Source organism: Triturus cristatus, chromosome 7, assembly GCF_964204655.1.
Source record: "Triturus cristatus chromosome 7, aTriCri1.1, whole genome shotgun sequence".
In the NCBI taxonomy this organism is placed as follows: Eukaryota; Metazoa; Chordata; class Amphibia; order Caudata; family Salamandridae; genus Triturus; species Triturus cristatus.
Window position 1 is genome coordinate 482,861,025 of NC_140590.1, and position 27,767 is coordinate 482,888,791.

Sequence of the window (27,767 nt, forward strand, 5' to 3'; positions counted from 1 at the left end):
TGTCGAGTTTGTTCTTGATGAAGGTCCGTTTGGTGTCCCTTATGAGCTGGTGGTAGTCCTTCAGGGTGCTCCTATGGTTGTTTAGGTCTTCCGTGGTTTTTTGGCTTCGCCATATTTTCTCGAGGCGTCGGTGGGTGCGCCTGGCAACTTGGAGTTCGGTGGTGAACCAGGCGGCCTTCCGGGGGCGTTGTTTGGCAGAGTTGCGGAGGGGCACGATCTTGTTGGTGCTTCTGGAGATCCATCGATGGAGTTCTTTGGCTGCGGAGTTGGCGTCGGTTGTGGTGGGGGGGTCTAAGAGGAGCGTGGAGTTGAGGTGCTCCTCTGTGAGTTTGCTCCAGTTCCTTCGTGGCGGGCAGGGGGCCAGTTTGGGTGCAGTGGTGGTGTTGAAAGTGAAATGTACGCAGTGGTGATCGGTTCAGAAAAATATAATGAGGATTGAAAGAGGTGGCCATGGAAGAAAAAGGTGTGTCAGTGTCTGAGCTTGTCTTAGTTCATTTACAGGGATATGACTGAGTAAGAAGCTCTAGGTTCAAGTGAACCATTATATCAGGTTTGTGATCATCTGGGACGATTCAGAGAGGCATTTATGAGTACATACAAGAGTACTACAGGAGTACATTTGCATGTACACTTATATACCTTTGTAAATCCAGCGAAACCTCTATTCCCTTTAACTAAAAGTGCAAAGAGGACCGTCATTTCTATTTGTACTATTTGTATATGAATATTACCCAAGTATTCCCATTTTAGATGGTTTGGGGCCATTTAACAAAGATGCACAAGCACATAAAAGAGCGTTACGAGAGTACTCTTTCATGTACTCTTACATGCCTTTGTGAGTCAGCCTCACAGTGTGGATTCTGACTCCAGGTGGAACAGTCAGCACTAGTATTGTGTTGAATGCTGTCCTATGTAAGCAGTTTAAGTCGATATTATTAATAAATAATTAAGTTCTTCTTTGCAGTTGGTACAAGTAAATGTGCATAGATTGTGAGTCTTCTCTGTATCCAGTAACATAGCTAGCAATGGATGGCAATTACAGTTTATAAATTATCATGTTATCACATAGTATTCATATTAATAAAAGATTGTCCCCCAAATATGCCAACTATCCTAACAGCCTATGGGATAGACATTGTTTTCAAGGGACTGGGGGCTGTTACTATTAGTGCTGTATTTGTATGATTAGAATTAGTATAAATAGTTGCTGTTTGAAAAACAAATTAGCAATATGGACCACAAAAAAAGTGTATGAAAATCTTGAATGCATATTAACAGCAATTTTGAAATGATTTGTCTTTCATTGTTGTTGTTATTTCTTGTTGTTTTTGCAGCGCTTTGAAAAGCAAAGAACTTTCGCCAGTGTCCGGTCCAAAAGGGACTATGGGCTCTGGCTATGTGGCGCCTTCTGGTGGTGGTCCACAATCAGCAGTTGCCAGTCAGCTCTCCGTGGACCAGAGCCCTCTTTCCCTGAGAAAAGGTACAAGAATTGTTTTGGAGTGGGTGGGAGGGTAGGAAGGAGTGGACAGAAATAACCAGGGTTGGCTGCAGAGAGAAGACTGACCAAGGCTGACTGTCCTGCAATAGTCTGGTAAGTTTGAAAATCGACTAGGATTGCGGCAGAGTCAGATACAATCTGAAATGTGGTTGGCTATATCTCAGACCTACCGACCTTTCACTGACACCAGCCTGTCAGGAAAATCTCCCTTAATTCATAAAGGCAAAGTCCACCTATATCCTTGGCAGTGTGCACGCGCAGAACACAATGCCAACAATACATGCAAACTCCACATGGACTATATGTGATCTTGTTTAGTCTGTTTTGTTACTCACCTGCTGCTTTGAGTATTCTATCTGTGGTGTTGACACCTGTTAAATGTTTGATATGGACTTCTTTCTTTTTTCGATGTTGAATGAGAGGGTATGTACATTTATAACTGTAACAAAATCTCTTTATTCTACTCACAATTCCAAAAAAATGAGTATGAGCTGAAATATGGCAAAGTGCTTTATCATTAATGTTTTGCAAATCTTAGTCCAAAGCAAAAGTAAGTGAACTGCTTAGGCATTAATGTCCAAAGCAATGCACTTTGAGCTGATCCTGGAAAGCTATTTATGAGAAGTGTCATAAATAGGTCAGGTGATAAAGCATAGTAACTACGCCATTACTCAATCTTTAGAATAACAAAAAGTATGTCCATTGCTATCTGATAGATAATTAGATAATTCTTCTGTGAAAGAGACCAAAGGTTAACCTCTCCTAAGCACAATTTGTCATGGTCTATTTTTCCTGAACTTCAAGAAATCCACTTATCACAATAATGTAGGTTAATGTTAGTGCTTCTCACTTGTAAAATAAATATTTCAAAAATGGTTAACCTCCCCTTAACTTCATAGGGTTCCAATTTTTCTTGCAACTTTTTGTAAACTTCAGTGACAGATGTTCTTCAGTGTTAGCTCAGTGTGGATAGCCAGTCATAGATTTCATTTCAAATGCCACTGTAATATCAGTTCAACTCCTGATATTATGCAATATATGATATATCCTTCAATTATTCTAGTATATGGCTGCTCTGCTCTAAGATTCTTCAAAGTTTTGCAACACAACAGAAAATGTAGTCCCTTCCCAGTCATACCACCACTTGAATTTGAATTTGGTCTTTGACTGGAGGAAGGTCAGGTTGTTAGATTTCAGAACACATTGAGAGTGGAGGGATGACTTGTAGACTTGAGATGCAAAGGGACTGAGCCATGAAGGCATTAGCTTGTCAGACATAGCAATCTGAAGACAACTCACTTGTTGACAAGCAACCAAATGCAGTTTGATTAAATGAATGCAGGATGTGATCACATTTGCTGACTTTTAAGACCAAATAGATAGGATGTTTTGGACATGCTGAAATATGACCAATTTAAATATTAATCCAGTCAAAGACTTTGGGATAATATCACTCAATGGTGATTAGGATTCCCACCACGCCTTTGAAGATCAAAATCAATGTATGGAAGACTGCGTTTCTAATGACATATGAAAAATGTGGCTTGGGTCACTGAGTGACCATCACTCAGCTGCATCAAAGCTTTGTTGCAATTTCCTTGCTTTTTTGCCTCCGAAGTTGGAAAGGTAAATATAACAGGATGATGATGGATTGTTTTTCTGATGAGTATATGTGCTGGCAGAGGCCTGTTAATATGACCTCTGTTTTATCAGTGTTCAGTTTTAGAGTGAAATAACTCATTCAGGAGGCATCTCACCCCTCGGAGACAATGGATATATCATCCTGTAGGCCACAATCGCAAAGATAAACTTAATCCAATGCAATTTGTTCACATTGAAGAGAGGGTTGGTAAATGTGTTCAATAAAATTAAGCAATTAGAGAACACTTAGGGCCTGATTACAAGTATGGATGCTATTTATCGCACCTGATAAATAATGATACTGCAGGGTACGTTATCTATCTGGTGCAATAAATTTATACCAAAATCTGCATAATACTGTAAACACCATATGCTTTTATTCCATGTTAAATTTCGGCAGACTTGTGGCTAGAAGTATGCTCCATAGTTAGCGATATCACACAGGAGCGCATCATACCTGACCCCCTGCTGTGCCTCCAGGGACATGTTAGAGACATTTCAAACGCCAATCGTAAGCTTGTTGCAATAATACTGGTGCTCACCAAAAGACGGGTGGCAATTCACTGGGAGACCAGCGCCACATGTCAAACTCTGGTTAACCCATGCAGCTCGTTGCCAGACACTCCTGGGTGAATTTTGGGATCTGATGCCTGCTGCCAACAGACCTCCAGATATATGGGGCCCCCTCATATCCTATCTTCACTGACTAGCCAACCCAGATGTATCTCTTGAGGGTTCCATCCTCACTGACGCCCACACCACTGAGGCGGATTCCGACATTACTGGGTCTGGACGCCATGTAGACCAGCCGCAGACCACCTAGCCACGTAAATTTCTATTGCTCCATTCTCTCTTCCACTTGAGATTTTGCGCCATGATGAGCATTATGTAGTATACCTATTACAGTGTCAACTACTTGATGACTGCAATGTGTGCCACAGTTCCTGACAAAATGATGTTTGTATCATGCCAAATGTTTAATAAAGGGTTTTAAAAAAAAAAAATTAGAAAAAGAATTTCGGCAGGTTTCACCACCTGAATTTTAACAAATGTTGATGTATTTAGCATATCTGATAATTATTGGATGTGTTAAATAACAATCTATTAGTAATTCTGACCCATGGAGGGGTTTACACAGGAGTCGGAAAATAATGACCCACTCATAATCAAGTCCTTAATTACAGGGTAGGTATAATTAAAATAGCCTAACTTGACTCATTGCTTCCTCACTGACATTAAAGAGCAAAGTAATAGACTTCCAGAAGTAAAAAAAAGCTCCAAAATAGAAATACCGTTGATATGACAGATATATAAAGTATAATAGACAGAGATAGCTACCTTTCAAGATGATTGTCTTTCCACAAAGAGAACAGTATGGGCCTCATTTATGAGAAGTGTTGCATGGCTGCGACAAAGCAGAGATGCGACACTTCTCAATGCGCCCTCCTTGTGACCCGATGCATGCGTCATATTTACTGTATGAGAATGACAGATACGTCCGTATTACTGTCGGCACACTGATGCTTTGCTGGAGTGTGTCAAAAATTGACGCACCTCCGGCAATGTGTCCTTTCTCATGGGGCAAGCCCCGTGTAAAAGGGCAAGCGTTAGTCTTACTTCTGCAGTGAGGCAGGCGTAAGATTTCGATACAGTAACATCCTAGAAGTGGCGCAGTGAAATCTGTAAGATTTAACTGCGCCACTTCTACGAGGCTTTTCGCGGGGGAACGCCCACCCTGCATACATTATACTTGATGCAGGTATAATGTGACGCAGGGCTTTACAAAGTGGCGCATCTTCTTAGATGCATCACTTTGTAAATAGGGCGCACTGTTGTGCACTGTTTATGCCACCAGTGCGTCACAAAAAGTGACGCACCGGGTGCATAAAAGAGTTGCAAGTCCTCATAAATTAGGCCCTATGTTTTTAGCCACACAATAAGACCAACTGCATGACTGATATGAGTCAAGACAATTGTGAGAATCCACAAAACCATGCAGTTGCTCTGCCACGTTAAAGCTTAACAAATGACTAATAGTTTTTTTATATTTTTAGGATGTAAGGTTGACTTCATTGATCAATCAATCAATCAATCAATCAATCACGCGTTTGTTATGCGCTAGTACTCACCCGTGAGGGTCTCAAGGCACTGGGGGAGGGGGAGGGAGGGCTCGCAGGTCCCAGTCCATCAAGGAGGGGGTCTGTCGAAGAGCCAGGTTTTGAGGTTTCTTGTGAAGATGGGGAGAGATGTCGTCTGTCTTAGGTGGAGAGGGAGGGCGTTCCAGGCTCTGGCCGCGAGGAAGGAGAAGGAGCGGCCGCTTGATCTGGTCTTTCTGGTGCGGGGGACCACGGCGTAGGAGAACTGGGCTGATTGTAGGGTCCTTTGCGGTGCGTGGAATTTGAGTCAGCTGTTCAGGTATGCTGGCCCGGTGTCGTGGAGGGCCTTGTGAGCGTGGGTGAGCATCTTGAAGGTGACTCTAGCTTCGATGGGGAGCTAGTGGAGTGTGCGCAGGTGCTGGGAGATGTGGCAGTGTCTTGGCAGGTTGAGGACCAATCTTGCGGCGGCGTTCTGGATGTTCTGTAGCTCACTTGTGAGGTTTTTGTTTATTCCTGCGTAGAGTGCGTTGCCATAGTCGAGTCTGCTGGTGACCAGGGCGTATTCGAGGGGGTTCCATTTGAAGGTCTTGCATAGGAGGCGGAGGGTGTGGAAGCAGGAGTACAAGACGGCGTTGATCTGGCGGTTCATTTTGAGTTTGGAGTCCAGGATGATTCCCAGGTTCCGTGCAAGGTCTGTGGGTGTGGGCGGACTTCCAAGGGCGGGGGGCTAACAGGTGTCATTCCAGGCGTCGTTCCAGGCGTCGGGGTGTGGGCTCATGATGAGTACTTCTGTTTTGTTGGTGTTTAGTTGAAGGCAGCTGTTTTTCATCCATTTTGCGTCGGCTTCCATGCATTCCTTAAAATTGTTTCTGGCGGTTTTCGGTTCGTTGGATAGGGAGAGGATGAGTTGAGTGTCGTCTGCGTATGACACAATGTTGAGTCCGTAGGTTCTGACGATGGGGGCGAGCGGAGCCATGTAGACGTTGAAGAGCGTAGGGCTGAGGGATGACCCCTGGGGGACTCCGCCGGTGGTTGGTGTAGGGTCCGAGATGAAAGGGGGGAGTCTGACCCGCTGCGTTTTTTTCCGGAGAGGAAGGAGCGAAATCAGTAGAGGGCCTTGTCTTGAATCCCTGCGTCGTGGAGTCTGCGTTTTAGGGTGCAGTGAGAGACTGTGTCGAATGCCGCTGAGAGGTCGAGGAGGATGAGGGCTGCTGTTTCTCCTTTGTCCAGTAGGGTGCGGATGTCGTCTGTTGCGGCGAGGAGGACGGTGTGCGTGCAGGGGTTTTTTCTGAAGCCGGATTGGGAGGAGTCGAGGATGTTGTGCTCTTCGATGAATGTTGGATGTTGATGGCTTTCTCGATTACATTCGGAGAAGGGAGATGGGTCTGTAGTTTGAGGCCGGTGGGGTCCACCGAGGGTTTCTTGAGGAGGGGGTTGATCTCGGCGTGTTATCCAGTCGTCGGGGAATGATGCGGTTGCCAGGGAGCGGTTGATGGTGTGGCGAAGCATGGGTGCGATGGTGTCGGCGTCTCTGTTGAAAATCTGGTGGGGGCAGGGGTCTGTGGGGGCCCCAGAGTGGATTGAGTTCATTGTCTTCAGTGTGTCTTCGGTGCTGAGGGCTGTCCAGTTGTCGATCGTTGGCTTCATGGTGTCGGGTGTGGTTGGTGAGGGTTCAGTGTGTTGGTTGTCTTCATCGAAGTTGTCATAGATGCTCTTGATTTTGTGGTGGAAAAGGGTGCTAAGTTTGTCGCAGAGGTCTTGTGAGGGTGGGATGTCGGTGGACTCGCTGGTAGGTTGGGCGAACTCCTTGATGATGTTGAAGAGTTCTTTGCTGTTGTGTGCGTGGGTGGAGATTCTGTCTTTGATCGCTTTTTTGCCTTGTTTTTCTGATGAGTTGGTGGTGGACTTTGGTGGCAGCTCTAAGGTTGTTGTGGGCTTTTGTGGATTTGGTGTTCCTCCAGTCCTTTTCGTGGTGGTGGGAAGTGCGTCTGGACTCTTGAAGTTTGGTGGTAAGCCATCTAGCTTTCTTGGCGTGGGTGTTGTTGTTTTTCTTGAGGGGGCTAAGGTGTTGGCGCTGTCGGTGATCCATCTGTGCAGGGTTCGGGCTGCGGCATTGGGGTAGTCGTTTTCCGTGACGGTTGGGGTGGAGTTGCTGAGTGATGAGGTTAGCTGGTCATCGGTGATTCTGGTCCAATTTCTTTGTGGGAGCAGGTGCTGGTGTCTGTGGTTGGTGGGTGTTCTGAAGGTGAAGTGGACGCATAGATGGTCAGTCCATGGGAGTTTGGTGATGTGGCTGAAGGTGATGGAGTTTCCTGTTGTGAAGAGGGGGTCGAGGGTGTGTCCTGCTGAGTGCGTGGGTTCGGTCACGATCTGGGACCAATGTTGTGGAGGTTGTCCAGGAGGGATGTGGTGCTGGGGTCCCGTTGGGTGTCGAGGTGGAAGTTGTGTTCTCCCAGGAGGGTGTTTTTGGTGGATGCGATGGCCTGCAGGGAGATGATGTCCGTGATGGATTCGGCAAAAGGTCCGCGGGGTCCAGGGGGTCGGTAGATGAAGGTTCCTCGGAGGGTAGTGGTGGGGCTGGCCAGTATCTTGAAGTGAAGGTGTTCCATGAGGTCTGTGGGCTTGTCGGTGAGTGTGCTCAGGCGCAGAGTGGATTTGTGGACGATGGCGATTCCTCCTCCCAGGCGGTTGGGGCGGTCCATCCTGGAGATCTTGTATCCTTGGGGGATGGTGATGGCGATGTCCGGTCCCGAGGAGGTGTTGGTCTATGTTTCGGTGAGGAACGCTACGTCTGGGGTGGTGCTGTCGAGGAGGTCCCAGATTTCGGTGGCATGTTTGTGGAGGGATCGGATGTTGAGGAGGATGCATTGCAGGGTCTTCAGTTCGGGTGTGTTCTTGCGGGTGGGCTGCGCTGGGTCCGTGGTCTTGGCGGTGCTGCAGGTGTGCCGGCAGCGGTGACAGCTGAAGGGTCCATGGGTGTCGGCCGGTGACACTAGCTTGCAGTTGTTGTTGCTGCCTGGGTTGAGGGCGTGGAATGCCGCCGGGTCGTAGCGTTGGCGGTGCAGAGATCCAGGGTTCCTGGCGCTGGTCGCAGTCGGGTCGCGGACGTGCGCAGACAGGCTTGCGTGCCAGTGGCGCACCCGCTGCACGGCCGCGCAGCGGCCGTATTTAAGTAGGGGTCGAGGAGGGCTGGACAGCTGGGAGGCGGGAGCGGGGAGGGGAGCTGGATTGGTCGAGCTGGTTGTGCTGGGGGAGGGGCCGCAGGGGCAGCGGCGGTGGGGAAAAATGGTCGGGAAAGGAGGAATAAGAGGGTAAAAAGTAGAAAAAGAGTGAAATAAGGCAGAGAGCAGGGAAAGCACATAAAGCAGAAAAGTACAGAAACGATTTGGAAAAGGGTGAAAAACAAGTAAAAAATGGACCGGACAGCGGAGCGAAACAAAGGAGAACAGAGGTCCACTGGACCACCAGGGAGGCTAAGGGAAATAAGGAAATAAGTGCAACAATGAGAGAAGGCAGAAAAAGTGCAGAACAGAAAAAGACAGAGGGAAAACCAAACACGAGTGAAAAAAAACGGAAAGGAGAGCGGAGCGAGGCAAAGGAGAACAGGGGTCCACTGGACCACCAGGGATGAGGCGCAGGTGATACTGCGGGTGGAGGAAGGCCTCGAACACCATCAAATACGAGAGTGCAAGTGCAGGGGCAGGCCTCACTTAATGGTGGTGCTGTGAGGGAGGGGGAGCAATTTCACTGGCAATGAGTCAGTGGTCTCGATGGGCTCGCGGAGGGGGAGTAAGGGGGGGGGAGGGTTCTTTAACCACTATGCAGCAATTCCAAATTGGAATGTCACATTAATGAATTTAGACTCACCAGTGATAGTGAGGTTGGGAAAGGCCAGTCAATGTCAAAAAGAAGATTTCTTAATATTTATAATAAATTACACTATCAATCAGCCAAACAACTATTCTATTGAAAACGTGTGGACAGCCATGCTTTTCATAGAATATCTATTGAACTCTAAACATTATCTTTAGAGTGAAGAAATTACAACATATGTGAATCTACATTAATAGTAACAATGAAGGTTTTGTCACACCATTATGTAGAGCACTGCTTTAGGATTAAGAGACCTCATAGAGATTTAATAAATGTGAGTCTTTGTATTGTGTTTCGGATATACCTTGGATTATGACTTCATTGTCCAAGTACTTAAACAAATCTATGTAATGAAGTGATAACACTGTGTAACATTGACAAAGATGAGCTTGTGGCAGTAGTGGGCATGGAATATCATGCTTGTTAGTCAATAAAAGGCCAATCAGGACCTAGAAGCCTGCATTATGGTAGAGATACCTTAGACACTTGCTTATGTCATATTGTCTATGCACGTTACGGCTTGCTTTCTCGAAACCTTTTGCAACTGCCCAAAGAGCCTTTTTTTAAGTCATTACTTCTCTTCCTAAATATGAATTACATTGCAGCCCCTGTGGCGTCTTTTCTACATACATCAATAAGCCCACAGTTTCTAGACAACCTTGATATCTTCTCCCCAGATCACAGTTCAGAAAGGCACCCTCAAGGCAAAAGTAGGCATTTTTCTGATACTTGTTAGGAATGTGATTTGAAAAACAGCTATACCAGTCATGAGTTATTCTATTTCATCAGAGACCAGATTTGATTGGGTCTGTATTATTGTTTAAGATAAGTGTTTATATTTTGATAAAGGCTATGTGTTTGCTTATAAATAATGATGCTGCAAGTGAAGCAATTTCCCCTCCTTTTATGGAACCACATTACTGGTTGCACATGATGCTCAAAATTATAATACCAATTGCCTCCCAATACAGATGAAAGTCATTTGTGAAGTGTGCATCCAAGTTTCCTGTGCTTTCATTTCATAAAATGTGAGTTGATGTGGCATGATGGCAGCTGCTACCTGCATATTGTGTACGTCTGATGGTCTTTGTGTTACAGCTCTGTTTGCTCTTCTTCTCCCTTTTCTTTCTTCTCTCCTTACAGTCTCCAAGAAGCTGGCACCAATTCCACCCAAGATTCCCTATGGTCAGTCTGGTGGTATGTCAGACCAATCTACAGGCCAGCCATCCCCGGTCAGCCTCTCCCCCACCCCTCCCAGCACCCCTTCGCCGTATGGACTCAACTACCAGCAAGGCTACTCTCTGCCTGTCTGCCAAGGCTCGGGGGCCACCACACCCTCCCTATCCTCACCGCCTTCCTTGACCAGCACTTTAACCAAATCCAGGCCCACTCCTAAGCCAAGGCAGAGGCCCACGCTACCACCCCCGCAACCCCCCTCAGCAAGCATGTCCGGAGCTAGCCCTCAGTCCGCGGAGCACCCTATATTAGATGGCCTGTCCCCGGGGGAAAGCATGTCCACAGGTAATCAAGTGCCCCAGGGGTTAAAATATATTGCATGGGGCAGGGGAGTGCTCGGAACAAAGACTTGGGGGACTGGATGTGGGTGGACTGGGAATTGATGATAGAATGATGTAAATAAGATGTCACAGTAGGAGACATAAAAAGCATTATATGACAGGGAGAGCTCAGTAAAACTAGCTTACACAAGTCTAACCTACCAAGAAATGTTTTATAGGGGCCAACTTACAGTATTGCATATTAAAAGAGCTATGTTTATACTCTTTAGGTACCAATGATGAAAAAGAAACAGCACGTGGCATGCATTGCACATTGTGTATCACACATAGGTTAAACTAATGTTAGAGTTAGGTGTAATAAAAAGATCTGTTTTTGTTTTTAAAAAAACCTTAGAAATTCACTGAAAAAACAAAGGGCCTTGTAACGTTATAGTTATGTGAATTTGTCAGTGACAACATTAACGTTTTGAACTAAATTAAAAAAACACAGAAATTCACGTATTATAGTTTGCCGAGCTAACTATAACTATAACTTGCGCCCCCGCCATGCACTTCACATATTATATCACTTCCAACATGTTGTATGACATAATTTATGACATCACTGATGACATCTCAAATGGTATCATTGATGACATCACTGATGACACCATCCAAGCTTCTTTTGTACTCATTGCTCTATAAACGGGTATTGCAATAGAGCTCTGAAATTAAGTACAGAATAGCTCCGAAGAATATGAGGCATCATTAATGTCATCACAGAAACAACTTGCATCATTAATATCCTCACAGAAACAACTAGCATCATTAATGTAATCACAGAAACAACTACCTTAGGTGTAGAAAGCATGGGTTATGTGCCACATTGACCTAATGCTAATACACTTCACGGGTAGCATAGTTCACAATAACAGTTAACCACAGATATATGTGAAACCCTCATTGCATACGGTGTTCTATCTGTATACAACTGTTCAGAGAAAGCCAAGTTCCTAAAAATACTGAACATCTGTTCCAAAACGAATGCTGTGCAACGGACTGCTTTTATCTGTATCAAACCACTGTAGGCACTGAACGAACCTACACAGAGAGATTAAGTTGATATTATTAGAAAAGTGGGTACTGTAAACAGTAGTCACTCTAAAGAGAGAGTTTACCCTGTATCACAATTTTTGCAGACAGCGAAACTCTCATGAGAAATACACTACAGAGTATTAAAAAGTTTCTTCTAATTACAGTTTACACTCTATGCATCATTTCTAAAAAAAGACTCTATTGGCTTAAAATAAGCAATGTCTGAAGGTGCTAAATATTATACGACCTGTAGCCTTCATACTGTGGCGAAAACTTAACAGATAGCCCATCTTCTAAAGCAAAACAAGCTCATGTATGTAGTTTAATACCAGGTGCACACAGTCTTCTATGTTACGTAGACATTGTCATGGTGAGACGATTCTTTCTAATAACTCAAGGCTGCTTAAATACTTTGGGGCAGATTTACAATAACTGGCGCATCCCTGCATATCAGCAGGGATGCGCCAGTTATTTTGCGTCACGGCAGGCACCTCTTGCGCCACCATGGATGCGCCGCATTTACAATGCGGCGCACCATGGGGCAAGAATAGACAGATGCGTGACACATCTGCCGCCGTAAAGGTGACGCATTGCTGGAGTCGTGTCGCAGCTCCAGCAGGGCTCGGGGTGCCACTATGCCTAACATGCTGCGTCAATCCTTACGCATGCTTCAAGCAGGTGCAGGGTTTTGACGCAGCATGGTCGTAAAAGTGACTGAGTGAAATCTGGTAGATTTCACTCAGCCACTTTTAGGAGGCGTTCCTGCGCCGGAACTCCCCCCCCCCCTGCGCCGGAACGCCCACATGTGGCGCAGGGCTTTACAATGTGACGTATCTCCCTAGATGCGTCACATTGTAAATACCCCACAGCATGGGGCTGGCTTTGCGACGCCACTGGGTCACAAAAGTGAAGCAGTGGCGGCGCAAATGTGGCATACGGGGCTTGTAAATCTGCCCCTTTGTATGTTGTATGTATTGTCTTTGACCTATGGCAAATATTTTCTGCAGATTCTAAAAACTTGTGCTGGACACAAGTTGTCAACTGTCACCTGTACACAGGGTTACTCTTCAATGCATACTTTTATAATGCAATCAATACATCAACAGACCTATGATGCAATAGGAGTGGATGGTCTTTGTGAACGCTTACACCCACTTACACTCACAAAAAAAATGGATCTTTTTATCACACCTAACTATAACGTTACTTTAACCTTTGTTTTTTCCAGTAAATTTCCAGGGCTTTTTTTAATGTAAAGTAATATGTTGTTACTATACATAAAGGCAATCCCCCCACGTGGACCCCTTCCCCATGCCTAATCAAGCCTAGTAGGCCCTGGTAACCCCATGGCATTTTTTATATAAAGGGGAGGCATGGCCCCCTCCCCGAGCCTTATTTGGTCCTGGGGACCCCTTCCACCAGAGCCTTATTTTATGAAAGGGGAGGGGGACATATGGCCCTCGGCCCAAGCCTTATTAGGCCCTGGAGACCCCATCACTGAGGGCCATTTTTTTTAACTAAAGGGGAGGGGGACCGTGTGCCCTCCACAAGCCTTATAAGGGCCCGAGACCCCATCCCCTAGGTCTGTTTTTTTTTATTATCTAAAGGGTAGGGGGCCGCCTTCCCAAGGCTTATTAGGCCCTCGGAGCCCATCCCCTTTGGCTCTTTTTATGACTAGGAAGGGGGACTGAAAGGCTCCCCTCCCCAATCCTCATTTGGTCTGGGGAACCCACCCCCCATGGCTGTTTTTAGTTATAAAAGGGAAGCCCTGGCGAACCACACCCCAAGGGCCATTACTAAAATTAAAGGGGCAGGGGCCGCACCGCACCCTTCATGAGCCTTGGCCCTGGGGACCCCCATTCCCTTTACTCATTTAAATAAAGGCAAGGGTGGCTGTGGGGCCCCCCTCTCTGATTTTGTCAGGCCCTTAGTGACCCCAACACCTAGGGCCATTTCTAAAACTGAAGGGAAGTGAGGGCCATGCAGCCTCCTCTCCCGGGTCCCTCTTAGGCCCTAAGGATACCACTCTTACATATATATCAAAAACGGGAGGGGGCTGCATGACCCCTGTGCCCCAGCCTCTTAAGGCAATGGGGACTCCATCCCCAAGGGCCTATGTTAATAGGGGAGGGGGCTTCCAAGTCATTATCGGCCCAGGGGAGCCAGGGCTTGCCTTTCTATTAGGTAGGTGCCCTAGTGCCCCCACTATACACTTGTTGGGGGCTCCAGGGGAAGCCCCAAGGCCACCAAGGCCTCAGCCGGCTCCCCACATGCAGCAGAAGCCAGCATTTCTCCCGCCCATGGAAGCAGCTACTAATGCTGCTCCCTCCAGGCGGAAGCAATATTTTGATCTGTTTCCCTTCCTGCATCACTGAAGACAGGGAAACAGATCAAAAGTCACTTTTCCTGAAGGTGGAAGCATTTTTTGAAGGTCCCATCCACTGGGTGCAGACTTAGTGTTTGATCCTGCTTGGCAGGAGATTCAAAAATGCTCCCACCAAGTGAGAGCAAAGCGTGGAAACCATTATGTCCCGGGGGTGGGCTCCCCCATAGCTAGTGAGCCAGCCCCAGGGATGGGGTCCCCGGATTAATGGCTCAGGGAGGGGGCTGTGTGGTTCGGCCCTGGGGTAGGCTCCTTGGGGATTTTAGAGGCTTCGCATGGGGATATATAATTGTTGATGAATTGCATCCATTCCCATGCAAAAGCATCTGTGCCAGTATCGTCCATCAGCCATAATCCATCAGGTCAAGTGTGCTGCATGCACCAGCCTTTGCAGTTGTAGTAGGAAAGGTTCAGACAAGAACAGACCCTGTAGAAGGCAGTAAGGGCTAATTGGCTGTGCTCCCAAGAATGCTGCTGTTTACCACCTGACATCTCTGCTAAGGGAGAGAGGGGATTTATTTAGCTCCATGGGAAGATTGTAATGTCGAAAGAACCACTTATAATACCATTTTAATGCTGTTGGTGTAGAGTTGAAACAGTTGTTGCAGCACAACATTGGGGATGGATCTAAGCACTGTCTGAAAATGGGTTGGTTGACTGGTATTTGTCTCCTAGAGGTTCCCTCTCCCATTTCTAATTGTCTTTATACCCTGTGCTCTATGTTCTGTGTAGCAAATCTGCTATGTAATGTACTAGTGTTCAGTGTTCTCTTTTGCCTTTACCAGTAAGAAATGCAACCTCCAACAACATAAAAACCCTCTGAACATTTTTCTGTTGTGTTTTTCTTTCTCTTTCCTTTTTTTTCTCCCATATACCCCCTCATTGTGGGCTTGCAGCTGTTTGACGCGAGTGACACAATATTGGATAAGTGTGAGGGGGATTTTCCGGGTAAGCAAGGAGCTACGACCTCCCCTCTCTGGCCCTTCAAGCTTAAATCCACCTATCCCAATCCCTTTGGGCTGGCCTCCAGCTACTGCCTGAATGTCAGTCATCACCACTAACTCATACCTTCTCCGGCCTTGTGCATGGGGCTGTAAAGAAAGGTGCATGGCTTGAGACTGTTATCACGCCCAATGCAAGTTCACAATTCCTTCATCGGTAAACTTGTCCTGTGCCATGCTGCCTGATCTTTATGTATTTTTGGCATTGTTCAAAAGGCAAATCTAATCATACAAGGATCAATTCCCTCCCTGCTTTCCTCTGGCTTTATAACGCCCTGTTGATATCAGCCTTCACCCGTTCCATTACACGCGTGGCTACGCTGGGGTGTCATATCATTGCTTATTTTAACAACTTGAACCAACACATTACAGGATTATCAAAGAACGGTGTCGTTCTATAGGCACAGAAATGCTTATTGTTTCATTTGCAGGGATTTGCCGAGAATGCATGTTGGGAAGGTTCCTGCCTTCTCCAGGATCTTGGTCGTAGATGAACAAACTTTTTTGAGTGGTTTTGAGAGCAGAATGGCTCAAAAGATTCTAAAAATACAAGTTAATCATATAACCCTTTCATTCCTTAGACTGTCTTGAAAATAAAAATGTTATCATTGAATATCAAATGTTATGTAACAGAATAGTAATGGTCTTAATAGTGTTGTAGCGAAATGTGAGGTTTAGCTTACATTAAGTTATTTAATTATATTTTAGTTGGGGGTTTTATATTGTTCATGCATGTTGCTTTGAAACTACTTCGTACTACTAAGTTTAACACAAAACTCCAAATTACACACTAATGAGCTGCTCGTAGATAGTCACCATTCTGTACTAGTTGACGGTTTCGAGATTGTCGCTTGAGTACCAGGTGCAATCCCTTCAGATTGAGGACACGTTTTCATGCACTGAACAGGTATCTAGACCCTTTGTAAAGTGGAGATAAGGTTGGCCTGTACCAGCAGCGTCTTACAAGGCCCCAAGGTTGCCATGCTTAAGTCAGGAGAGGTCATTCCAGTTGCATTTCCCTGCATTCTTGTTATTTTTGTTATTGCACATCTGTCTTGTTTGCCATCCTTCTAGTTATGAATCTTTTTTAGAGAAATCCAAAATCCAATTCTATAGAAATGGCCAATTTCAAAGCAGGATACTTATGGCCTGATCCTTAAATTCACCAGTTTTAATATTCCTATTATATTTTTAGTCGCTCCCCCCACCCTCTTGATGTGCTCAGTCTCATATTTCCTACCCTCACCGCGCACATAAAAATCAACATTATTAGTTAGCTGGGTTTACACCATATACATACCAACATATTCATGCATACATGCACCCCAGGTCATTATCTTAAATGTATATATTAGAATAGATTACTCATTGGTGGAAAAAATGAATCCTTTGGAAAAAAAAGACACAGGTGGCATTTAGATTATTTAGACACAAGTTTTATTGCCAGAAAAGACTTTTGGCCTGATTACGGTGGCTGTCCCACCGCCATAGCAATCATGTTTTCCGCCCACCACATTTGGATGACAGGCGGATGCGTAGTGGTCTGAAAGACCGACCGCCACGAGTCCGTCAGTCGGAATGATTCTGACTGCCCATCGGACCTCCGGCATTATACAGAATGGCGGTGGTGCCTGCCAGGCACCGCCATAGGCATAATGATATTCTTTTTCACCTGTCTGTCAGCGGTGGTTAACCCGCCGTGACCAGGCAGGCCCCCCCCTACATATCCCTGCACCATGTGGCAGGCACCGCATGGTACCTGCAGTGTAGTGCAGGGATATATAATTTGTCATTTCATTGTACTGCGGTGGTTGCTGCAGACCGCAGCACCCGCTGCAATGCAACGAATAGACCGTGGTGGCGGTTGCATCATAATTCGGCATGTGGGCGGGCAGCCCCCATTGTGAAGGGATGGCGGAAGGATGGAAGTCCATCCGCCATCCTTAAGATGACCAAAACTCCAGGATCTCAAATCGACCAGTAGGTCATGTTAAATAAGAAGCACAAATATTTGAAAGAATAATAAAACAAAAAATTCAGACCATCGTTTCTTAGGGGCGTATTTACAACAAATGATGCATCAATGCATCAGATTTCTTGCACCTGCGTCAAATGCCCTAGCAGCACCATGGATGCGCTGTATTTACAATACAGTCTCTATAGTGCATGGATTCGGGGATTTGTCAGAAATTCTGACGCATCTTTTGGCGCTGAAGTGACACATTGCTGGAGTTGGTCGTAAGGCTGACACATCTTCAGCAATGCGTCAGAACACAGAGAAGAGTCCCATGTTAAAAGCCCTGCGTCAATCCTTGCACCTGGTATGAGAAGGCGTAAGTATTTTGACACAGTCAAGTCATAGAGTGACACAGTGAAAAGTTGTACATTCCACTGTGTCAGTTCTACGTGGCTTTTAACGTGGGTATGCCTACCCTGCATACATTATACCTGGTGCTGGAATAAAGTGATGCAGACCTCTACAAACTAACTGGGCCCAATGCGTCAGTTTGTAAATATGGAGCAGTGTGGAGCACTGATCTGGCCTCTAATGTGTAAAAAAAAAGAATTTTAAATGGTGCTAGCTCCTTGTAAATATATGCCCCTGAGTTTCAAAAGCACAGCAATCAATCAACAACATAGATTAGGCAATTGGGTTGCAAAGAACATGGAACCTTAAGGAAATGGAATTCCTACATCTACTGCCTTTAGCCCAGAACAGAAATGAAAAGAATAACTGAAACATCACAGTAAGGCATAGTTCTATCCTGTGTAGTATTTAGTCACTTTTATGGAAGGATGGCTTCACACCCCACAGGTGAAATGTATTATGGATGTACCATTAAGAAATATATTGTTCTATATAGATACAGAAATGTGGGAGAATAGGCACATGTATGTTGGACTCTATCAGAATCACTTTTAGTGCAGTTTGTAGGGATTACAGTTCTAATTTAAATAATGAAAGTACATTAATTAAGTATTTGTAAGGGTTCTATTCTTCAGAAGTGAAATTGTACAGCATAAGTACATCCTCTATAAGGGACTGGAGGTGTATTTTTATATTGTATAAAGTACTAGAGTTACATTTCTACGACAAGGCCAGGAAAAACCATGATTTGCATCAGGTTCTTGGTGCCCTTTCGGAGGTCGAGGTTGACAGTGTTTTGTTGTAGTTTGGTAAAAATGGGAAGTGTCGGCCAAGGTGTTTGAAGTTCTAAGACATGCATCAAACATGGTGTGTAGAATGTCACTGCATGCAAGCTTGAGGTGTTTTGAAGAGTGAGAGGATAGATGCAAGCATGCATACCTACTATTTTGGGATTGGCCAGCATCGCGAAGTCTGCATCACCAGTGGATAATTGAAGTGCACCATGGAGTACATCCAGAAGCAAACACAGACACCGTTAATTAGCCATGGTATAAACCACCTACAGCCCATCTAAAAGCGAAAGAGGCAAAATCCTGGAGACACAGTTTTACAGCTAGGGGATGTAAAACCCCAGAAAAGGTGCACATGTAAGCTGGAGCACTCTTCATTCAAGAACTCAAATCTTGCAGCAGCCTTGGACAAACCTATTGTGACAAATCTAGACTCCTACTCATTCAAGGGTGTTGACTTGGCCTCAGATTAGCCTCCATATTTCCTTGGCACGTGGCCCCATCCTGCTCACCTTTGGTATTATACAGGTATCACCCAAAATGCGTTTTATATTGGCATTTTAAAGTTGAAGTTCAAGCCAGCACTGCCGCCTAGGAACTATATGATGTAACTGCAAGTGTATTGAATGCATGAGAAGTGTTCTCTCTGCTCTTTCCTGTTGGGTGTGAGTGAGAACTAGATGTTTAGGTGTTCTGCCTACTAAGATCTGCAGGATATATGTAAATCCTACAGTGAGGTTGAGGTTTAAACATGCAGGCGTGTACATTGTTGCTGCCTAATAAAATGGGAAGCGGCACTCTGTATGAGTATTCTAAAAAAGGGAGCAATCACAGATAGCCCAGTGGTGTCAATGGTAACATGTGCAAGCATGGTTACGCTGAATGACTTAAATCTCACTAAATGAGCAAGCACCAGCTGTGAAGCACCAACAAATGTTGGTGATATGAGCAGGAGCCATGCAGCTTTATAAAGGCAGGGATTGTGCCTACCTCTCTACATATGCACTCCAAGAGCGAGGGAAGAAGTGGAAGTGCAATCAGAGTTAGCACCCTGAGCAGAAACTACACAGCCGTTCAAAGTACAGATCTCACTTACTCCTCCAAGTCTGAAGAATGATAACATTTTGAGAATGGGTTTACACCCCAACCCCCTCTGATTATCCAGAAGGAGCCCAGATGTGGAGCACTGCTGGTTTGGTGAACCTTAGTTAGATCATGGCTCCAACCCTAACCAGAGAGATACTTTGCACATGTGTAGGTAAGACAAGAAGTGCTTGGTAGATTGCTGCTCTGACAGAACAAGGGTGAATAGGCTTCCTTTACGCCATCCTCACGTCCTGACCAGTCTAAGTGAACCCAGTATTGAGGAAGGACCCTTCGGTCATTTTCACATACATTTCCAATTTTGTTTATTAGTAAAAAAATGACATTGCATTGTGGTGGAAGGAGACTTACCCTACTAGGACCCCATACGGCATAGATTTAGTAATGCTCATTTTTCACAATCTTACTTCAGCTTTTCTCGCATCTATGGGTCTCACAATAAACAACTTTTATATATGTCTTCACCTTCACTATCTCCTTTTCAGCCCCTTCCCACTCCTGGCCCCACCTTTAACAAGTGGCTATGACCCACACTGCACCAAAAGCTGAGCCAGACTGCACCAAAAGCTGCTACCATAAGACGTCATTGCTTGTTCTAGACCACGCCTAATCAACCTCTCTGAATGCCGGTCCGGCCACAAAAGTGTGTTGATTGACTATTCTTGACACTGCAGTTAGTCTTAGATAGCTCAGTGGGCTCACCCGTTGCATACATCAGCATGTAATGTGCAAGTCAATGATTCGGATCAATGATTCGGATTCTGGAAAGGGCAACCTAACATTGCATTCAATAATATGGCCTCCAGTGTCGTGGCTATTATTGCTTCAAAGTTTGTGCCAAAAGAAAAATCACTGCAAGGTTTGTTTTAAATAAAACACCACAGTATATGAGAAAATGCTATGTTTCCTCTTGGAATAATGAGAGGAAGCACCTTTAAAAGACATATAAGACCATTTGAATGATCGGATAATACTTTCAAGCTTTGCATATCAGACACCATCACTATTATGTTCAAATGGTTCCATATTTTGAGGTCAGGTGCTATGTTGCCTGGAGTACTAATGCCTTTTCAGCCATGCAGTTGATGTTGAACAGGAATTAACCCTGTCTTTTCTCGTGCCCGTTTGCAGATCTCGTTCACTTTGACATCCCCTCCATACTCATAGAGATTGATGCCGCCTTGCAGCGGGATGCTTTGGAGGAGAAGAAGCGGAGGGACTCGGAAGCAGCAGGAGAGAAGACCCAGTCGGATGAAGAGTCTGAGAGCACAGCCCTATGACATTAGGACTTCCTTTGTGTAGGGGGAGCGGGTAGGGGTCTGAGGGGTTGTATATTGAAAATGGGACAATGTTCTGGCACAACCATTACTGCAAGACTTATGTTTTGTGAAATTGCCAAGAGAGGCGCTTTGCCCATTGGATGCCAACAACAACAAAATGGACCTAAGGAAACCACAAAATCGCCTATCCCTTTGGCACATTCATATTGGTGCAATTTTATTTTGCCTTATCTATTTTTTGCCTTTCATGTTTATTTATTTTTTTACTTGGTGCCTAACTGTATTATTATCATTTTTTGTTGTAACTCCCACGTAATTCATATGTATTTATAAATAAATAAATATATATATATATAAATATATATATATTTATTTTTATATATGTGTATATTTATATATATTATATATATATATACACACACACATATATATAGCGTGAATGGAGATATGTGCAATATTGGACTTGAAATAAAAAAATTAAAAAATAACAACCACCCCAGATTTACAATTAGCAATAGCATGTAATTGCTCTGTATTTTTCATCTTTCTTCACTCACCAGTTCATACATATCCGTCATTAATTCATGAACGCCTAAACGAAATTTTCAATGGTATTGCTGATTAAAAAAAATATGAACGTTAAGTACAGACATAAACGCACATTTAATTTGTTACTATTGTGTAGATTGCAATTACCATTGGTGGAGATGGCCATTATGATCTACTCGAGGCTTTGTCCCTTGTAAGTCTTCGTCCAGCCTCGTCGACAATGGTGAAAAACAGCAAGATACATGTACCTGTTTATCCCCCTCTCTGAGAAGGATAGGTGAAGATTATATGTATATATATATATATATATATATCACCCATGGGGATAAACAGATATATAGACGTTGCTGTTTATCTCCATTGTTGATATATATATATATGTCTATAGATATGTATAAATATATATATAAAATCAAATGAGGCCCATTATATCATTCTATACTATTAACACAGAGCAGCACATTTATTTCTATAGTGCAAAGGTGTTTTTGCCACAGCAGGGTTTAAATAACTTGAAAAAACACTTCTTATAGACTCACATATTCCATTTTAGAAACACTTTACGGAAGAATACAATTAGGACCATAATCTTTTGCATAGATTTAAACTCCTTCTTTATGGTTTTGATTTACCTCCTTTGTTTATAATTCCTGCATATTAAACAAAGCAACATTACATAAATTGTACACACAGATCCATTGAGTGCAATATGCTATTTATTACTGTTACAAAGGGAGGGGATAGACATATATATGTACACCAAAACGCATCCACCAATAATTGAAGCAAACTCGCACTGTATAATTGCTGTGCCCAGCGGTTACCCAGCACGTGTCGGCTGCATCGCGGCCTTGTTCAAAAGTAACCACCACTGTGTACGAGTGCATTTAATATCAAAGTCAGTAGAAACAAACATTGGTCACAACAAGAGTAGTGAACAGTCAGTAGAATTTGCATCAACTTGCAATGTTTGCTATCTTAAAACTTCCCCCCCAAAAACTAAATGTAAAAAATATAATGTGAACACATCAAAGAGTGCATATATGCATAATCACAATCTTTACAAGGGTAAAACATACTTAAATACTGATAGCATAGACTTACAACATATTGTCATTCTAAATTGTTGCAATGTCAATAGTGCAATATAAAATAAGCACCTAAGACCCAACTGCGGACACTGAAAAACATAATTGCAAATATGATAATGTCCAGAGTAAGAACCAGTAGAAGTTAAGATCAGTTCAAGGATTCCCATCAACCATTCTTTGCTTTCTTTAGAAGTCTGTCAACTACAAAAAGAAGTCTGTTTCAAAGAACGTATGTTTTTAATTTTGAATACAGGATCTTCATCTTTCAATGACTCATTTTAGAATATTGAGTTACAGCAGATTACTCCATTATGAAAAGCTGATATACATTGAAGTGAAATTAGTGACAGTGACAGCTGACGGGAATCTACCGGTGCATAGCCTTCTAAGCAGCATAATCGAATGCTGGTTGGGCATCTATTTAGTCTCTTTTCATTCTGGTTAAGAAATATTTGCTGTCCTATTGTTGGACACAAAAGGTTATATAGCTGTGTGTTAGTTCGATCTGACCAGTGAACACTTTTATTATGAAGCATTTCCAGGTAGTGCTCCTACTTGAAGCTTTTGTTTAAACCAGGTCATATATATGGCCGCAGCCTATTTTCGCAAAGAAATTAAATATTGTAATTAAAACTGGAGACATACAGATAAGCCTATAAAATACAGCACAGTATTCTGATAGTAAAAACAAAATTGCCGAAACACTTACAGTGCTCATTTGATTCCAGTTGCCAAATGTTTGTAGTTTACTTAATGGATATAAGTTAATATATTGTATAAGGTCTGTCCAAAGGCGCTTATGGAACACTTTTCCTCTATTCTACTCTGTCAATGGCTGTAGGCTAAATACATGTGGTAAGACTGAATGCTTCATAGGGCAATTACTGTAATACAACCAAAGGTTATATTTCTGGAAAATTCCTAAATTTTCTCCTGAGTTACCCAATGCATTTCTATAAGAAAGAATTAATGTGACTGGCCCAAGTGATTACAATGGGAACAATTTAGGAACTCTTCCCAGTGGACCTAGGTGAAAAGACATCTTGTTATTTATCCAATTGATATACATTGACATCTTCATTGTAGCCTTTTCTAAAACGTATATCATTGAGAATATGTCCAGTGGTCTGTCTAATACATCTTAATTTGGAAAAAAAAATCATGTAGAGTAGGTAACAATGAAAATAATAATTAGGACCTAATCAATGAGTTTCAGTGGACTCAGATGGTCTGGACAGTACATTTCAACAGCATACTTATTTTTGGCCCAGCTACCTTCTCTCAATCTAAATAGTTTATGTGAGTATTTGGTTGATTCTGCATGGGCACATTTCCTGAGGTCCACACACTTTATCACATATGGAAATTTCATGTAGAGGCTTCATCAACCCCAATAGTAAGAGTGTCTATATAACCTGAAGCTACCTTAATGATAACAGTTTGTGTTCAGGTCCACTAAATCTCAGTCGGAGATTGTCATGTTATATGCTCTATAGAGCTCACTAGAAAATAGTTCCTGTGGACCACCCATTAGATCACAATAACAGATTTTTGCAGGGTTCCAATGTAGGCAGTAAAAATAACTTTTTCTGAGAGTAACCAAGTCGATATGTTTGAGCACATACTTTAATGTGCTCAAACATGGCTTTACTGTGTTATGGCCCACCAATGTCATTAAAGTTTAGAATAACATAATTATTAAAACACAGTGAAACAGCAAATGGAGGAAAAGCTGCCATAAAAATATGGACATTATCTCTTAATATATGGCAGGAATGGTTGATGGAAGTTTTTTGTATTGTTTCTAAAAGATATCAACCACATACAAATATTCCCTTAACCTTCCGATAACAAACAAGATCTTAGAAAAGGTCATCTGATTTAGCTTGGTTACCAGAGACTCAGTAGTGTACTCTAGGCCGGCTTTTTGTTTTAAATTCATAGATACATTTCTTTGATGATGAAAAAATTATGTGAAACATTTAATTGAGTAAACACTTAACAATTCATGTGTGACACCAAATTTAACCAATTTCTAGGAATATGAAGATCCCATTGATTTCCCTTTGCATCCCCTGACAAAAATCTTTTTTTCAATATCATTCTTATTTTTTTATTTGATGTTTCTGTCTTATAGTTTTCATATTCCTATTTTCAAGAAAGGGGTTTTGTAGGCTTTTGGTTTCTTGTCCAGATTTCTGCAAATTCTGCTAAAACAATTTGCCAACAGAACACTTCTATCCTGTTAAACTATAATGTTATCTAAATATCGATCCTGATTGAAAAACAAATGTTGAGCTGCCAGATTGTCTGCGCAGTAGTCTCTAAAAGATGTTTTTATTGATATTAATACATTTTTACTGCATATGTGAAATGATATGCCTACCTCCTTTGAGAAAGAAATCAATATGGATAAACAGAGATAACTCTGTTGCCGTGTCAGCAAAAGGCACCCCATACCACAGCACTATTTGCCTTTATTGCAACACAGTATTGACAACAAAAATGATTTCTGACTGGTAACTTTAAAACAATGCTCAGCCTCCCAACAGGTTCCAAGCAAATGTTGTAAAGGTGAGAGGGGTGGGACGGGAGATGTTGGGTTTGGATGTGTTCCAAGATATAGATGTTTCCAATGTTTATTCAGTGGGAGTGAATAGCAATAATGTGCTTATGTCTCAAGGTATGCCTACAAGTGGAATGTTGAGTTTCACAGTTGAAGGGAACCCTCTATGCCTTTGGGCACACCAGCATATCTCTCTTTGTTTTTACTTCTGTTGTTATCTAGCTCTTTATTGAACTTATTGACTTTAGTAAAGACTGGAGGAAAAAAGGAGTAACCAGACTCCATAGTGTACGCATATTTTCCCTGTGGTGATGAGGGGAAAGAAAGGAAGGTAGACAACTGGCCTTTTAATTTTATTTCTTACATTGAGGTAGAGGAGCCCATGTATAAAACCTGCTGAGAACATCTATTAATCCCATAAGATTCTGCATTGCTCAAAAGAATCAATTGCAGATATTGTTGAAACACCTGTAGACAAGATTTCTTCTCAGGTTTCAGTAAATCAAGAAGAAACCAGAAGCACTGCTCAGAATGGGTTTTTGTTGCATAAAATATGTTTCTTGTCCCATTTTATTAGATTCTCCATTTATTCACACAACTCCCATTTTACCTCTGATTAAACAGAATTGGTTTGTTGTAGGAAATCGAAACTGTAATGAATAATCTATTCCAGTGCAAACTAGTAAGCCCCCCCTCAAAAAAGGAACAAAAAGGCCATAATTTAACATGTATGATCACTTGCTGGAATGCTTTTAAACTTTCCGGCGTGAGCATAGGTTTAGAAATCCTCTTCATGAGTTTTTGGATAGCGCACTGATTATAATTGTACTGCGGAAATAAGAGAATAAAATGCAGTTTCCTATTCATCAAGAGAACTCAACACTCTGCACCACACTCCTGTCTAATTTATTTTGTAATTGATGATAATTGAAGTCGAACTGGGGCCTCAACTGTGCCTGTGTCTAGTACAGCAATGTCCGACTGAACTGGGTTTTGTGGCTCAGTGGACTAACGCATCCACTGTAGTGAGCAGCGGGTAACATTAAATACCCAGTACCTGGTAATAAATCTAAATGACCCCTTTGTGGTACAGTGGTCCCTTTTACTGAATTTTATTGTGTGTTGTGCCCACATACAACCATAAATGTGTATGTCAGGGGACAATGAGCAATGTAAAGTGGTCAACTACTAGCAGGCTAAGCCGGGTAGCAACTGGTGCCTAGCAGCAACCCTGCAATTTCATAATCATGCCTATGCACTAGTATAAAACATCCAAATCAGATTTACCAAAACAACAACATCTTTTCTTTGGGCATTATTTCCTACTGGCATAATTAACGTTTTTGGATATTATGAAAGGCAACTCTATTAAAGGTAGATGCTATTCTGTCTTCATCCACTGGATTCGACATCCTGGAGTCATTCTAAAATCATGTTGCACTAACCAATGTCCAGATACTATATAGGCCATTTTCCTCCATCTTTTCTTGGCTAAATCCCCTATTAGAATTCAGATATACTTTCACAGACTCACTTCCCAGTGACATAGACCCTGAAATTCAACAGTGATATCCGTGGGTATCCAGTTCTTTCTAAATGGACTACATTGTTATCTTTTCATTTTGATGCACATAGCTCCCTATAGCTGTGGTCTACAGTTCTAGAGTCAGGTGTTTGAGTTCAGAAGTGCCTGGCAAGCCAGCCTTGGTAGTCTTCAATGTTAAGATTAAAGAGCACTGAATATTATGCACCATTATGGACATCAGTGTTGTTGACAAATGGTGTAAAACTATATAAAGAATGCAGGACATTCCCGTTGTATACAGAAAGCAATCAGTGTGATTTAGAAAAGCTAGAGGACAGCTGCTGGTTGCCTGTGTGGTTACAGTATACCCAAATCATACTTCATACTGTCGGTGGCAAGGGGTTCACTTCAAGGGTGATGTACAATGGGTACATTTTCAAGAGGGAAAGGAGGGTATTTATTATAACCACTTTATATAGGGCAGATTCAATAAAAGGTAGAGATGGTGATGTGCTTGAATGTGCGCGTGTGTGTGTGCGCAAAAACAAAACTGATTTTTATTATTAAAAGGAAAAAGATATATATATATAAATAAATATAATATATATTTGTTCTATAATTGAGCCATTCCATCAAAACTGGTGTACAAATGTACAATGTATAGAAGAAATATTTAATTGAGGTGTCAATATTGGAATCTTACCAGCTCCGATGTAAATGTACAAATGATACAGACTCTTTTTACTTATTATAGCAGTATTTGCAAGTTTAAGGTGTTATGGCTTTTGCACAAACTGTGACAAGTGCATCTCATCACGGATTGTCTAATTGGAGGTTTGGGGTTTGAGGGAGGGTAGAGGGGCAGGGCATCAGGAGAAGAAAGTAACCCTAAATAGATGTACAATTCTCTGTGAATATTATCTTGTTTTAAAATGGGTTCTTTCACTCCCTGTGTATCTCTTGTACCTGACTCAACAGACATGCTGCAAGTCCTTGTATCGTACTCGGTGTGTTTATCAATATTCAGAGATTATGCAGCCCTGGGGGGGGGCTTATTTAAAATAAACAGCACTTCCAGCCGCAATTCCTCAAAATGTTTTTTTTGTTTTTATATTAAAGAAAAATAAATAATGTTGTGTTGGCTTGACTTTTTTTTACACTGTGAACGCTGGGAATTAAACTGTGCACATGACATCTTATATCATCATCAGGCACACAATAATGTTTGACTGAGTTGCCCTGAACATGGTCTGTTCAATCATTACTGTATACTGATTATTCTTCTGACATGGAAACATAGGGTTGGGCTGTTTCTAAAATTAAATTTCTATAGTCATTATTGTTCTGGAGATGCACCTCAGGGCTGGAGTTCAGAGGATGGGTTACTCCGTCGCAAACCTGGCGGATATC

At 42.9% G+C, this 27,767-nt stretch overlaps 1 protein-coding gene across 4 annotated transcripts in view; it reads left to right on the forward strand.

The window, feature by feature from the left end:
* ARHGAP44 (Rho GTPase activating protein 44) overlaps positions 1 to 27,476 on the forward strand; it is a 481,248-nt gene extending 453,772 nt beyond the window's left edge. For 2 of the 4 annotated variants that reach the window (XM_085616812.1, XM_085616815.1), the window contains 3 exons: positions 1,335 to 1,480; positions 10,252 to 10,629; positions 20,478 to 27,476. In XM_085616812.1, coding sequence (XP_085472938.1) covers positions 1,335 to 1,480; positions 10,252 to 10,629; positions 20,478 to 20,626 — 673 coding nt within the window. In that variant the 3' untranslated portion in view covers positions 20,627 to 27,476. Of the gene's footprint in view, positions 1 to 1,334; positions 1,481 to 10,251; positions 10,630 to 14,978; positions 15,031 to 20,477 lie in introns of all 4 variants that reach the window. The other 2 variants (XM_085616813.1, XM_085616814.1) reach the window with 2 other exon arrangements.
* Positions 27,477 to 27,767: the final 291 nt, after the last annotated feature.